Source organism: Manis pentadactyla, chromosome 3, assembly GCF_030020395.1.
Source record: "Manis pentadactyla isolate mManPen7 chromosome 3, mManPen7.hap1, whole genome shotgun sequence".
In the NCBI taxonomy this organism is placed as follows: Eukaryota; Metazoa; Chordata; class Mammalia; order Pholidota; family Manidae; genus Manis; species Manis pentadactyla.
In genome coordinates this window covers 84,824,526-84,838,481 of record NC_080021.1, presented here as the reverse complement: position 1 = coordinate 84,838,481, position 13,956 = coordinate 84,824,526, and the positions used below count along the sequence as shown (strand labels likewise).

The 13,956-nt window shown below is 34.2% G+C and overlaps 1 protein-coding gene across 7 annotated transcripts in view; it reads right to left on the bottom strand.

Annotated features, from left to right (window-relative positions):
• The window catches only part of PCMTD1 (protein-L-isoaspartate (D-aspartate) O-methyltransferase domain containing 1), a 69,662-nt gene that overhangs the window by 21,657 nt on the left and 34,049 nt on the right, over window positions 1–13,956 (bottom strand). For 5 of the 7 annotated variants that reach the window (XM_036878888.2, XM_036878887.2, XM_036878890.2 and 2 more), the window contains one exon: window positions 4,884–4,986. The exons of the other annotated variants lie outside the window; for them this stretch is intronic. In XM_036878888.2, coding sequence (XP_036734783.1) covers window positions 4,884–4,986 — 103 coding nt within the window. The remainder of the gene's footprint in view (window positions 1–4,883; window positions 4,987–13,956) is intronic. 7 annotated transcript variants of the gene reach the window in all.

The window sequence follows — 13,956 nt, the reverse complement described above, 5'->3', positions numbered from 1 at the left end:
GATTAAAAGCTGTGTTTACAACCTGTAACAAGTGTTATAAAACTGCCATCTGAACATTAGTGTATCAAAATGTTTAAATATCTGAGAAGTATTCTGAAATGTTGACTATATATTTATACATAGCAAAACTACATCGAGGATGCCATAATTCTTAGATGAAGCAGAACTACTCTAGTGATAAAGCTGACAGAAGACAGAAGTTTAATTCTTCCAATACTTATCATGTGACAAATGAACCTATAAAAATAAAATTAATACTACATCTCGCCATGAATCAATTAAATATTCTAAAATAAACACCACTATACTAACTCTGAATGTAATTTAAAACTGTACTTCAACGAAATTTGAAGAACGCATTGCATCTACTTCTCATCTCTGCTCCAACAGTAATTCACACCCTAGGTATGTCTCATTAAAAAACACGGTAGGTGTGCTCTGTAATAACAATGCTATGATACATTCAACCATGCTAACAGCAGTCTTTAGAATCACCTGAAGGAAACAGATTATGAAAATAAAAGTGTTGCTTCAACTTTTATGTCTGGAGCTAAATTGTGAGTCTGTAATTCATTGGTAGCAGCTTACTGCTAAGAAGGGTATTAGAATAAATCAGTATTTCTATCATCACAGCTAAATCAGACTTAAGAAAAACTGGCCTAGCTGAAGTTACAGCCTATCTAATCCTCAGTTTTCCCATCTGGGAAATGTGGAGAGCAATATTGACTCTAGGACTGTTTGGATAATGAATTTAGAATGGTATGTGGTACTTAATGAATAGATAAAAATTAAGTGCTATTATTTTTTATTAGTTCATTACTGTTTTTAGTACTTACATGATGACTGATATATATATATATAACAAACTGTATAGAAACAATGGTCCTTCATTCAAACAGAATGAAAATTTTCCAATAAATCAGATTACGTTGCACTCATGTGGCTACTAGTATTAGAATATTTCCAAAATCAGCTATAGTACCTTTGTAGAGAAGAGGAGATAGGATCTGTTGATCTGTTATTGTCTTACAAGGAAATGGCACACTGCAAAGCATGCATTCTAGAGAGCCAAGTCAATTACATGCACATGTATACCTATTATACAAATGCATAACTGTAATTATAACAAATGCTACACCAATTACCAACTCATTTGCAAAGTATTTAAAGTGTAAAGGTTTCCCATTCACGCTCCCTTTCACTGACTTTCTCTCCCAGGTAACTACAGCTGGAGAGATTATTTTGCTTACTGTACTGTACATGCACAAATACTGATTCATATAATTTGACTTTCTTCCCCAGCCTTCTCTAGACATTAAGTCAGACACTAAGGGCCTTTAAAGGCTAGGCCCAAAGACTTATCTAGATTGAGTGGGCTAAAATAAAGGTGTTAGGGAGTGTGTGAAGAGCAGCACAGGGATCAGCAAACTGATCAAGACAAATCCAGCCGACCACCTGTTTTTTAAATGGAGGGTGACGCATGCTCCTTTTCATAGTGTCTGTGGCTGCTTTTACACTACGCCGGCAGTCGGCAGTGGCAACAGAAACCACTTAGCTCAGGAAGCCTGGAAAAGTTTTCTAATGTTTTAAAGGACCCTTGAAATCAAATGCCAGTTTTATAATATCAGGGAATTTATGGGAATCTAGGAATATCATAGGGAAAGCAAAGGAATAAAAGAGAACTAGCTCTCTCTTCCCTCCCATCTCCAGGAACAGTAAATTCAGAGCAGCCTCTCCAAATTATTTCATTTGCTGATATAAGACACAGAGAAAAAAGTTTAAAAGTATACACATCATAATAAAGGATACTTTTTTCTAAAAGAAGGAACCTTATTTTCGAGACTCAGGAACCCAGCTTGTTTTATAAAGTACACACAGAAAAACACACAGTTACACAATTTTTTGAAGTTATCTTACATTGTATCTATTCTAATGTTTAGTAGCAGTTTACAAATTTATTCCCACCTACTACACTTGGGAATTCACTATGATCTTCAGTAGATGTACTTAAGAAAACTTTAAGATGCAATTTAAACCATAACAAGACAATGCTTTTGAAAAAGGAATTGATAAAAAAGGTTCTAAACCAACAGGATTAATAAGGTTGCATTCTCTCCATGTTACACCGAAGTATAATCTTGTACACTAAGAAATATATGAATAGCAATTAATTTTCCTGAATTATTTTATATCTTGTGATTAAAATATGTATTTTGATGACTTGTACACAATTCAATAGAGGGAAACTGCTTGGAAATGGAATTTAAGAAATCACTCTGTAGGCAAGTTTCTCAAATTAAAAAAATTGAAAATAAGTAAATGTTATTCACAAACCAGAAAAGTTACAAAGAAAGCATCAAAACACAAGATAGGAAGAAAACTACATCTTTATAAGTTCTGTCACGCAAACCAAATGATATAAAGACCAGAAAAGGAGCCCACTAAATGACTTACCAACTTTGATTACTAACTTCCAACCATTTACAACTTAATGCAAAAAGAAACATATATCCAGTACCTACTATTCTTTGTGTGCAAGATACTTTTATAACCTGAAATACAGAATATTTTAGAAAGCTACTTTAAAATCAGAATAGATAACATTTCCAGAGCTGATTTTTCAGACTAATTTAATTTGAGAATGTTTTAAAAATAAGTTGCAACACTTCAGAATCAACTACATTATAAAGTCTGATTATTTTAACTAAAATAACAAGACCATTAAAAATTACAAAGAAATGTTTAGATCAGTCATATCACCATATTGTGAATCATCATTTTATGAGTAAAAAATATGTATAACACATTAACAAAACTCAAAAATGCAAGCCAAGGAAATGTGATCATTTTACAATTACATGAAAACAATTTTAGAAAATTTTATAAATTTTAGAAAAATTTATAAAACTGAGACAAATATACAAGGTCTTCGAATTTACATGTTAGTAGATATTTAAGACTTACATTACATCAACATAGAAATGCTTCAAAGAATGTTGTATTTTACTATTTCCCAGGATCACGCACCCACCTGTCAGCAAAACACTTGAGCACAATAGATACAAGTGTAGAGATGCTTCAGTGATTCAAGGTTCTTGAGTTCATTCTGCCTGAATAACCCTAAACTGGATTATCTGAGCCTTCATGTAATAATACATGAAATGCATTACCATCTAATATGTAACAGACCTTAAACATCTGCTTCTACTAACATGATTTTTATATTTTCTAAGTTCCACTTTATTCAAAAGTCCTTATGTGTATATTAAATTTCAACCTCAAACAAGTGCGTAAAAGGAGTTCAATAAATTCACCAAAATTCTATCGTTTTTTTATAAATAATATTCATATCCACATCTTGAGTAGCTTCCATGCTATTAATCGTAAGACAGACAGAAATGATGTGAGATAAAAGGAGCTAAAATTCAATCCCAATTTCTTGTAACATAACTTGGGCTAAAAACTATTTTATTTCTGTTATTTTTAGAATATGAACCAACACGGTAAGCACTTGAAAAATGATTCAAAATGAGAATTAAATGGCAATTTTTAAATAAAGACAAGTTATAAATAAGATAAAGGATGGTATTCAGCAAATTGATGCTGAAAATTCAAGCGGCTTATTAAAATCCATTGAGTTAGTAGTAGAACAGAGTAAAACCTGAGCATTACCCAACTTGCTCAAGCTCACCTCAGGTCTTTAATAACCCATAATGCTCTCACCTAGACAGACACAAGACCTCCCCTTCCCTCTACAACTGAGGATTCTGCTGCAGTTCATCAGTTTTCTCTTGTTCAACCAATCAGGTCTCACAAGCAAGAGGTTAGATACAAACTAGCAATTGCAAAGGAGAATGTACACAAAGGTCAAAGTGCATGGAAGCAGTGAAGGAAGGGACATTCACAAGGCCCTCTGGGCCTCCTTGTTGGCAATTCCCCCTAGCCTAAACTCCAGACAGAAGCCCTCAGCTCTGATCCAGACTCCCCCAAGTTTCTCAACTCCAAGGTCATGGACAGGACAGAGCAGTGAGTTAGGAAAGCCCACTGCCAACAAGCCCAGATGGAAATCTGAATGATTTTACACTGTAACTTTTTTATAGAAAGTAACTAAGTAGTAAGCTTGTGATTCCTATCCTTTTTCTGTTTGAAAATATGACTAGGTGAAAGATATAAATGCCCTCTAAATTCTATATAGTTTCACAGAGTTCCTGAACTTTAGCAGAAGGAGCCCTTGGTCCTTAACACTACTGAACTTTAGGTACATTACACACCAAGCAGATTCCCTGCCAGCTAAAGGACCAAAGCCATGCAGTATTTCTTCTAAGAGAAAATATGAGTTCAAAACAATGGTTTTATTTAAAAAATCTCTCAAACACAACCCTACCACAAGTTACATCAATATTTCTATGCTTATTTCCTTTAAATGTATTACAAAATAATTCACTGTTTTTATTAAATCATTCCTATATGCTAACAGGTATCTTATGTAACCCTTATGTCACAGATAAAGAGGGCAGAACTATTAAATTACTATCCCAAAGGTATAAAACCAGCACTAGAAAAGCATTCGAATGCCAAACATCTTTACCTTGTATCTTCAGAAATAGTATTTGTACAATGTTTAATGAATGGAACATTACCCTATTAATAAAGTGGTAACATAATATGTAAAAGTAAGTTATTTATAATTACAGACTTATACAGAGTAACAATTATAGCATAGAATAATTTCTCTGGCTTAATTTTTCTCTCATTTTATATGATTTTTGCTTCATTCAATTGAGAAATTCAGTATCAATAAACTAATAGTTTTGAGGGTCAGACACATTACACATCTATTTGTCAAGTGCTCTCAAACCAGAACTATAGATATAAATACTTACTTATCAAAGCTATCACTATTTTTGATGAAGCTCTCCAGTTTTTCCTTGGCATATTCCACCACATCTGAATGAAGCTCAATCCCATGATTTATTCCAAAAGGACCTGCAATTGTAGCAGCAGCATTTTTGTAAAAAAATATTAATAATGCCTTTATAGAGCTCTTTTCTGTTCACTTATTATCAGGAGAATTTAAAGAGCTTGAAATATGCAAATATATGCTAGCCCCAGATTTTAAAAACTGAATGGAAATACCACTATTTACATTGCTTTAATTAAAAAGAAAAAAGCTATATAAAAATCCTCTCAAGGGAGTAGCTTATCTTTCAGTATAATGCTGCCAAAGAAGTAACTGTATTTCTATACAAAATTTAAGTTCTTTACCATTATATTTTCATTTATCATTTGTTTAAAAATTAGCAGTTCTAAGCTGCCTGAAGCCATGGGCTGACAAAGGTATTATATAACTCTCTCACACCACCCAGTAAAACCTAAATTCCTTGAAGGCTAAGACCACATTCTCTGCCTTTTGGAGCTCCCATCAGACACATTCACTGCAGAGTCGACTTTACTTTCCCATCCAGCATACTTCACTTCTCAGTTGGTATTTCTTTTTTTACAGCCAAGGATGAGTGACATTCCAGAAATGAGGAATAGAGGAAAGGTTTCTCAGCCCCACATGATGATCTTGGGATGACTTCTTTCCCCACGATGGTACCAACTCACTGAGAATATGACAAACATGTACACTGAATATGACTACTGAGTATACTGCTTGCCTTGTGACCCATATGAAAGGAACACACAATCTCATGTAGTTATAATTCCTTATGAACTTTGGAATTGGGGCAACCACATTTTCCATTCCACATTTTGTTATATTAGTGAGATTGGTCTCCTTGGAAAAAGTGTTGTGTATGTGTATTCATTTTCTGTATCTTACAATACTTATTTTCCATATCTTGTATGTATTTAGGAACTACTTAATTGGATGCACCCCTACTGAAATATTATTGAAAGTACAGTATATACTGGAGTTCTATCAACCTCTAGGAATTTTTAAATAACAAAAAATTTAGTCACCAGTTATTCTGTTTGAAAGTTCAGAGGGCACATGAAAAAAAACGGTTTGTGATGCAGGAACGACCTAAACTATAAAAACTAAACCAAAATGCTCAGATACTATCTTCAAGCCAAAATCAGATAAATACTTTAACCTACTATATTTCTACATATTGCACTTGATTAGTATAATTTAAGAAACTGATTCTACTTGAAAAATGTATTCAGATAAAAAGATTAAATAAAAAGGTACTTGATCCATCAAACTACCACAGATAGAATTAGCTTCCTTTGCAATGTTTTCATACTTTTAAAATAAATTTTTCCAACTGATGCAGTCTTAAATGCTGTGCTTCTCTTATTTTGTTTCCTTACTGTTGAATTGTAGGTCTTCATCTGAAAACTGGAACCTATGAAATATCATTTAAGAACTCTTATAATTCTTTAATATCACCATAGATAAATCAACTAAAACGAAAATTTCTTTTCAAAAAATGAAAGGCAAAACAATTAAACTTAGAAATGCACATCACTTTTTAATACTGAATCTGAATATTTTGAAAACTTCAACTTCCATAAGGAAACAAAGAATGTTAAGAAACACTAGTTTTCCTCATTTAAAAAACTCAAACTACAGTTACTTAACATTATTTACATACTAAGGAAAATATTGTTCTATGAAATGAATCTAATTTTCCTTTTTACCTTTTTAAAGTGATCCACTGAGGGTAAAATAGATTTTCATGGCTTCCATTCAATATTTCAAACTGCCTTACTAGCAGAGGGAGTTTGGACTTTAGAGTTCTAGGCCAAAAGGGAACACCTAGGATATTTGTCATTTAAAGACACCATTGATCTCTTTTTCCTTTTCTTTCTGCTTGTTGTCTAAAAGCAAAGTGGCAACTTTTGGAAATAAAGTTTAAAGTTTGTTAAGAAAATTTCACAAGAATGTTTTTTCACATAACTTGTTTTTCCTCATACCTTGACACAAGATAAAGACAATTTAACATACAAAGAATCTATTTGACAGTATCATAAACACACATGTAGAATATACTACGCATTGCTTTCTTGCACAAACACCATTTTTTTTCTAAGGGATGGAATTAACTTTAAAACAACATATTTTTAATTATCACCGATAAACTGCACAGTAATTAACACTGAAAATAAGGAATTTAAAAGAATGCATTAATAAAAGGCATAATTTAAATAGCCATGTCACCAACATTGCATTTATTTAGAATGTGATAATACAACTAGAACACATCAAGTGTGTGATGCTCTTTATTACAACTCTTATTTGTCATCTGGATTAAACAGACAGAAAAAATAAAAATAGAAAACTAAAAATGTTTACATAGCTGCTTCCAAGGAAGTGGACTAAGAGGGCTGGATTGGGAAGGTGATATTTCCATCATCACACTCTTCTGTCTAATGTGTGTTTATCTATATGCATGTATAGCTTTTTCAATGAAAAAATAATGGGCTAATCAAAGAGAAGACAAAATAATAATGGTCTGGGAAGAAAAAATAATAATGGTCTGAGATTTTCAGATAAGTAAAATGAACAGTATAAAACAATTCTAATAGAAAGGTACAAGCTGTCAAAGGTATAGCAGTATCCAGAAGAAAGTGTTAACACTTTGTAACACCATCTAACAGATGATGAAATGTAAATTTGACTTTGTATTCAATAAACCCAATGGTATTTTGTGTTTGCCAGTGTGAAAAGATTTTTCTATAAAATAATAAAGGCTTAATTTTTGTAATACCTTTAAAAAAAAAGGAAGTACTCTCAGTTGACCACTATTTTTAACAGCAAAACATAAAAGAGAAAATAGAAACATATACAGAAGTCAAAGTTTATTAGGACAAATGCAGTTATTAGAAAAACCTAGGTATCTTGTATATTAGAAATGATTTTTAAGGCTGGCAAAAGCCCATTTATTAAGAGTAATAACAAGTAAAATAAAGTTCCAATGTAACAAAATTTAGAGACTGTTTTTCTTTTGTAGTAGTTGGACCTAATCTGGTTCAATTATTGTCTACCAATTAATCAATAATCAAAGCTTATATACAATGTTCAGTAATTACTAGGTTTAGATAGCTAGGTCTCTGCAATATCTACATTTCTTATTAATGTCTATGATGACCCGCATGTGACACCCAACACTCCAGCCACCCTCCTCTGAAGTACCCTAGAAGACCACCCGAGTGTGGCATGTAGGCTAGAAGCCTGCCTGAGGCTGGCCAGGGAAATCAAGGCCTTAACACCATGTACGAACAGAGTTCTCAATGCCTTAGTATTTCCTGTAAAGCTAATTTTATGGAGCCCAGCCACAAACAAACAGTACTTAATAATACATAACCAGAAGACCTCTGAAAATGAACCAATTCAAGATCCATCATCACAACAGAGGACTGTGATCTACTGAGTTGAGAGAGTGAGGACTTAAGGTCGATATCTTCATTTCCCATCCTGGCTCCCTCTCTTAACAGCTGTATAATCTGAGACCAGTTTTTCCTACTGTATAAAATGGGTCCCTGGGAAAATCATGTAAATTATGTAAAAGTGCATCACATACTACAAAGTACAGAATGGGTACAAATTGTTAGAAATTTACAGCATGCCCTCTCCTTGTATACAGAACTAGTTATAGAAGTTTTATAGTGGTCATAACCTATATAAGCGGTTCTCAAACTTGACTTCATATTATTATAACCCATGAATTTTTTTGATTAAATTAAATTAAACTGTAAATGATGAGTGCCACTCCAAACTGGAGGAGGGAACTCAAGGTGCGGCCCAGGCTCTGCAGGTAACCCTAAAGGCAGCTCAGCTGGAGTGCACTAGCCACATGCTCCTAATTGTTACAAAACCTAATCTAAATGATTTTTAAAATCTTGTTGGCCTATCCCAATTGCTGTTCTCATTGGTAAAGTGATATCCACAGTAACTGTAAATAAAAGCACTTTGGATAAAACTACCTTTTTACCACAAGAGGGAGTAGGTGAATCAGTTATTTGGTTTCTATGAAAACTAGTATCAAGTTTCTTAATGAGAACTAGAATGTATATTAAAAACATCTTTCAGTAACTTACAATGCTATTTTATTACTAATTTTAATTGTATGAAATAATACATCTTTGGAAAGATTCGTAAGTAGCTTTGTAAGAATTCAGAGACAAGAAAACAAACTCCAAATAAACGTTTACCCTTTTGTTTAAAAAAAAGAAAGAATTCAGAGACAGTAAAAGGTGAAAAGTACTGACAAGTACAGGTTTCCTTCTCCCTTTCTGTGAACACCCTGGGGTGAATAATACAGACTTAAAATAGTGCAAAGGTAGATAAAGGAAAGGGGAGAAGGAATCAGCAAAAGATTAATTAAGTACTCATTAACTTGATAAAAAGAAAATGATGTTATGTATTGCCCCTTTTTAAGATGTAAGTAATTTCTTACGGTTTCTCCATCCTACTGTATCACACTAAAAAGGCATACTGAAGCAAGACAGTATCAAAAATCTTGCCATGCTAGTTTAACCATTCTGAAGCTAACTGGATATATCTAAGATTACAGACTTGTTCTCTGCTCCCTAGGTTTAGGAAAGACCTCATGAAGCAAGTCTTGGAATTCACCAGAAAGTTCCAGTTCCAGTCTCTCAGCCTCCTCTCAGCCTGTGGGTATCAAAATGCTGCTTTCTCTTATTACAACTGAATCTCAGAAAAATGTTTACACAAAATCTCAAAGTGTTGGTTTAAACAGTTACAAAGAATGGACCCAAGTCCCTAAGTAAACTACACGTCTAAAATGTCAAAATATCAAGGACATCACAATCAATTCACTTACACATTTCTACCTAGTGGGTTGATAATACTCGTCTAATATGTCCAGAGCAACTTATGACTGTATCTCACACATCTATAGCAGAGATTAAGTTTCTACCAAAGCAAATTCAATAAACGGAGAAAAAATATGTTCAATTACAGCAGAGAGTAGTTTAAAAAGGTAATGTCAACACCTTTAGATCTTGATCCAAATTCTTTTTAATGTAATCATTTTCCCTGAAAGTCATTTTCAGCAGCTCTTTCATTTCACTGTATATTTATTTGTGACAATACTCTGAAGATATTCTGGTGCCAGTGTAGTGATCAAGTCACATAAATACTCAGTAAATATTTACTGAACTAAATTAAGAACGCCTAATAAAACTGAAACAATGCTTCTACTGCTTTCAGAAATGACATGCACAATCTCAAGGCTATAAGATGCATCTTGTGCACTGTTGTGTCCTCAGCAGCTGACACAGTATCATTAAGTAAATACTTTTTGAAAGAATAATAAAGTACATACACGCAGCTATGGTCCCAAATTTAAAAGGTGTACAACTAACACTGAGGTAGGTATGTACAAAGCATAAAAATGTGTATTTTTCATATTTTGATTTAAAAATAAAGTATACTGGCAAAAATTCATGCCGAATATATTTTATCTGATAGTGATCACAATGAGGTAGTCCACAGAAGTCTTACAGATAAGTACATTCAAAATAAATTTCTTACTCATTTTAAAAAGCTGTTTGATATAACATTTTTAAAATACAATACATATTTTCTTTTACAGACCTAAGAAAATTCTGACTTCAAGTCAACTACCATCCCTGTGCAATCATGTGGGTTATTATGCAAAAAAATGGAGGTGTCCTCAGGACTATATTCTTGAAGTGGCTCTAAAAAGTATTCTTAAGGCAACCAGTTAAAATGCAGAAGGAATATCTTTCAGAGCATGCTTTTAATTCTTTTGGGTTTTCTAACCCTATGAATAGATTACCAATTCTGGACAATATAATTAAGCAGACAAAAGAGGCTGATATTCAGGATTCTGCCTTGGGTAATTTTTGACAGACGAAAGTACCTTTCATCAAAATGGGAAGCATGGAAGAAGAAAATCTGAACTACTTCGTGTTGTGTGAGACAGAGTCAAAAAGGATAACTTGAGTTGGTGACAGGTTGAATTCTGGAATCTTGTGTATCCTGAAGAAGATATACAAACACAGTCTACACACATATTTAAATCTCCAGTCTATCAGCACAGCTTGGGAGATGAAGAGCATCTACAGCTCACCAGACAGACCTCCCCACTGGGAACCTGCAGGTGCTCCACACATGGGTGTTACAGAAGACCGACCCACCATTTACCTCAGACTAAAACCAAATAAGCTCCCATAAAAGGACAGGGAATCTGTTTATCAAAGCAAAGCAGTTTTAAAATCCAAGGAAAGAATCTTTGAAGGCCAAGGTGTGAGGAGATGGATGGACTGACACTATTAGAGCCACTTCAGCAAGAATATGCAGGTGGCTCCAGAAGGGACCAAAAGCATCAGCAGGACAAGCAGCTCTGCTGACTCTAGTCAACCTCTGGCTAGCTGAGATGCTCAGTCCAACATCCAACTCAGCCTAGGGAAGACTGTATGAAAGACAATTCCATAGGCACTGGCACCTACACGTAGAGATTGATATTCACAAGCTTTTTTACATATAAAGAGACAAATTCAGAAAGGTTTAGTAATTTTCTTAAATATATAGTCGAAACTCATTATTTGTAGTATGTTATATGCATAAAGTCCAGCAAACAATTAACAAATGCTGAACCACTGCTACTGGGGAGGTATGTATATACACACTTCAAGTAGACCATAATCTTAAATCCTGAGAACTCATCCTGGTAGAGTCTACAAGAGAAAATGAGCTTCAAAGTATTAAGTGAAATTTTCCCAAGGCTGCCCCACTGAAGGGGCCAGCAATGGGAGAGACGCTTGGTTCTCTGAACAACTCTGTATGACAGCTGACATAAGAACACAGCTTCACTTTGTTCCACCCCAGCTCAGAATGACCTCACAGAGCAACTCAAACTGTTCACTCCTATGTATGTGTGCATGAATGACCTTGAAAGCTCTCTGAGTATTTGATGGTTACAAATAAATTTTAGCAAGTAGGAAAATTTGCAAATAATACAGACTGACTGTATTTGGTATACAGACAATCTAACGAGGTTGGGGAGAGTTAATCCTGAAGGCAAAATCTCAAGGTGCACAGAGATCTTAGGTGCACCTAAGACTTTTAATGCAGAAAATGTAATCTCCCTTAAGAGAAAACCTTGAAAACCTGCAGACTGTGTTTTGTCTTACCAAGAAGAAGGGGTGGGAGCATAAGACCACTGGATCTCCCTGGCTCTCTGGCCTGAAGTGAACCAGGCAAGTTTTCTAAGAGATGCTTAAAGGAGCATGAAAAAATATTCGAAAATCTTATTTCTGATAAAGGGCTTATATCCAAAATATATTAAAAATATTTACAACTCAATAATAAACACCAACAACTTAAATAAAAAATTGGAGACATATTTGAATAAACATTTTACCAAAGAAGATATAGAAATGAGCAAAAAGCATATAGATGCCCCACATCATTGGACATCAGGGAAGTACAGGTTCAAATCACAAGATACCCTTATATATCAACTAACACGGTTATTAAAAAAAAGCAACAGTGAGGACGTGGAGAAACTGGAACCTCATACATTGTTGGAGGGAATATAAAATGGTGAGGCCACTTTAGAAAATAATTTGGCAACTGCTGAAAAAGTTAAACTTACCATACAGTTTAGCAATCCTCGTCCTAGGAATCCACCCAAGAGAAATGAAAAGAGGTGTACACCCAAAGATTTGTATGTGAATATTCATACAGCATCACTTCTAATAGCCAAAGAGTGGGTAACCCAAATGTCCATTAAGTGGTGAATGGACAAACAAAATGTGGTATGCCCATGTGATGGAATACTATTCAGCCATAAAAAGAAATGAGGTACTAATACATGCTACAACATGGGCAAACTTTGAAAACATCATGCTAAGTGAAAGAAACCATAAACAAAACCATACATTGTATGATTCCATTTTTATGCGCCATACAGAAAAGGCAAATCTAAAGAAACATAAAGTAACAGTTGCTAGGGGCTGGGGGTAGGGACAGGAAGTGCATACAACTGGGCATGGGGGATCTTTTTGGGGTGACAGAGGTGTTCTTGAAGTGGATTATGGCCCAATATGAATAATGTTTGCACTATTCTGCAAATTTACTACACCCCACTGAATTGTACACTTAAAATGGGTGAACTTTATGGTATGTGAATTACACCTCATTAAAGGGCAGAGGGGAGCTAAAATGAAAGAGAAAACATGACTATCTGAGGTCAAAGGCAATGTAAGTAAGGGTAACTGAATGAGAACCACTTAATGTCCTGCAATGAAGAAAGTAAAAAAACCAAACATGATGGCAACATGAAGCTTAACTAATCATCCTTTCTGGACAATACAGCAGTTGTAGGTATTTACCTATGTCGGTAGTAAGTTTCTAAGCACACAAGCTTCCTTTAGGAACTAATGTTGTAGTGCTGGAATGATTCTGGCAGTCTCTCCACAACCACTCCTATTAACTGAGGAACTAGACAAGAGACTAAGAAAGTCATTAAATTGGATGAATCTTGATATTATAGGTTTTATAAGAAACCTGTAATTTTTATATTATGAGCTATATAAGAAAATGGGAGTGAATCCTTTAGCAAAAAGGATGAATCAAAAAATGTATCAGAGTAACTTGCCCTTGTAGTTTTGATGTTTTACTCAACTCTGGGAAATCAAGGATTTGGTAGGCCTCTTTTCTTGCCCCATACTTTTCAATGGGATTCCCTAGCTATGAGAAGACAGTACTGGGAGGAGAATCAATAAAGTACTAGATTCTTTGTGAAACTCCTTAGTTCCAGGAAGACTGATGGAGAATCAAGTGAACAAGAGTTTATCTTAAATTTGAAGCAAAACAAATTGTCTAAATGGGGCATATGAGGAGTTAGAGTAATCCATTCTCCAGGGGCAAAAACAAATTCCACTTATGAGCAACTCTTTCCAGTGTACTTTAATCAAAAGAAACTTCCTGCAGTTAAGATAACTTCCTCTCAC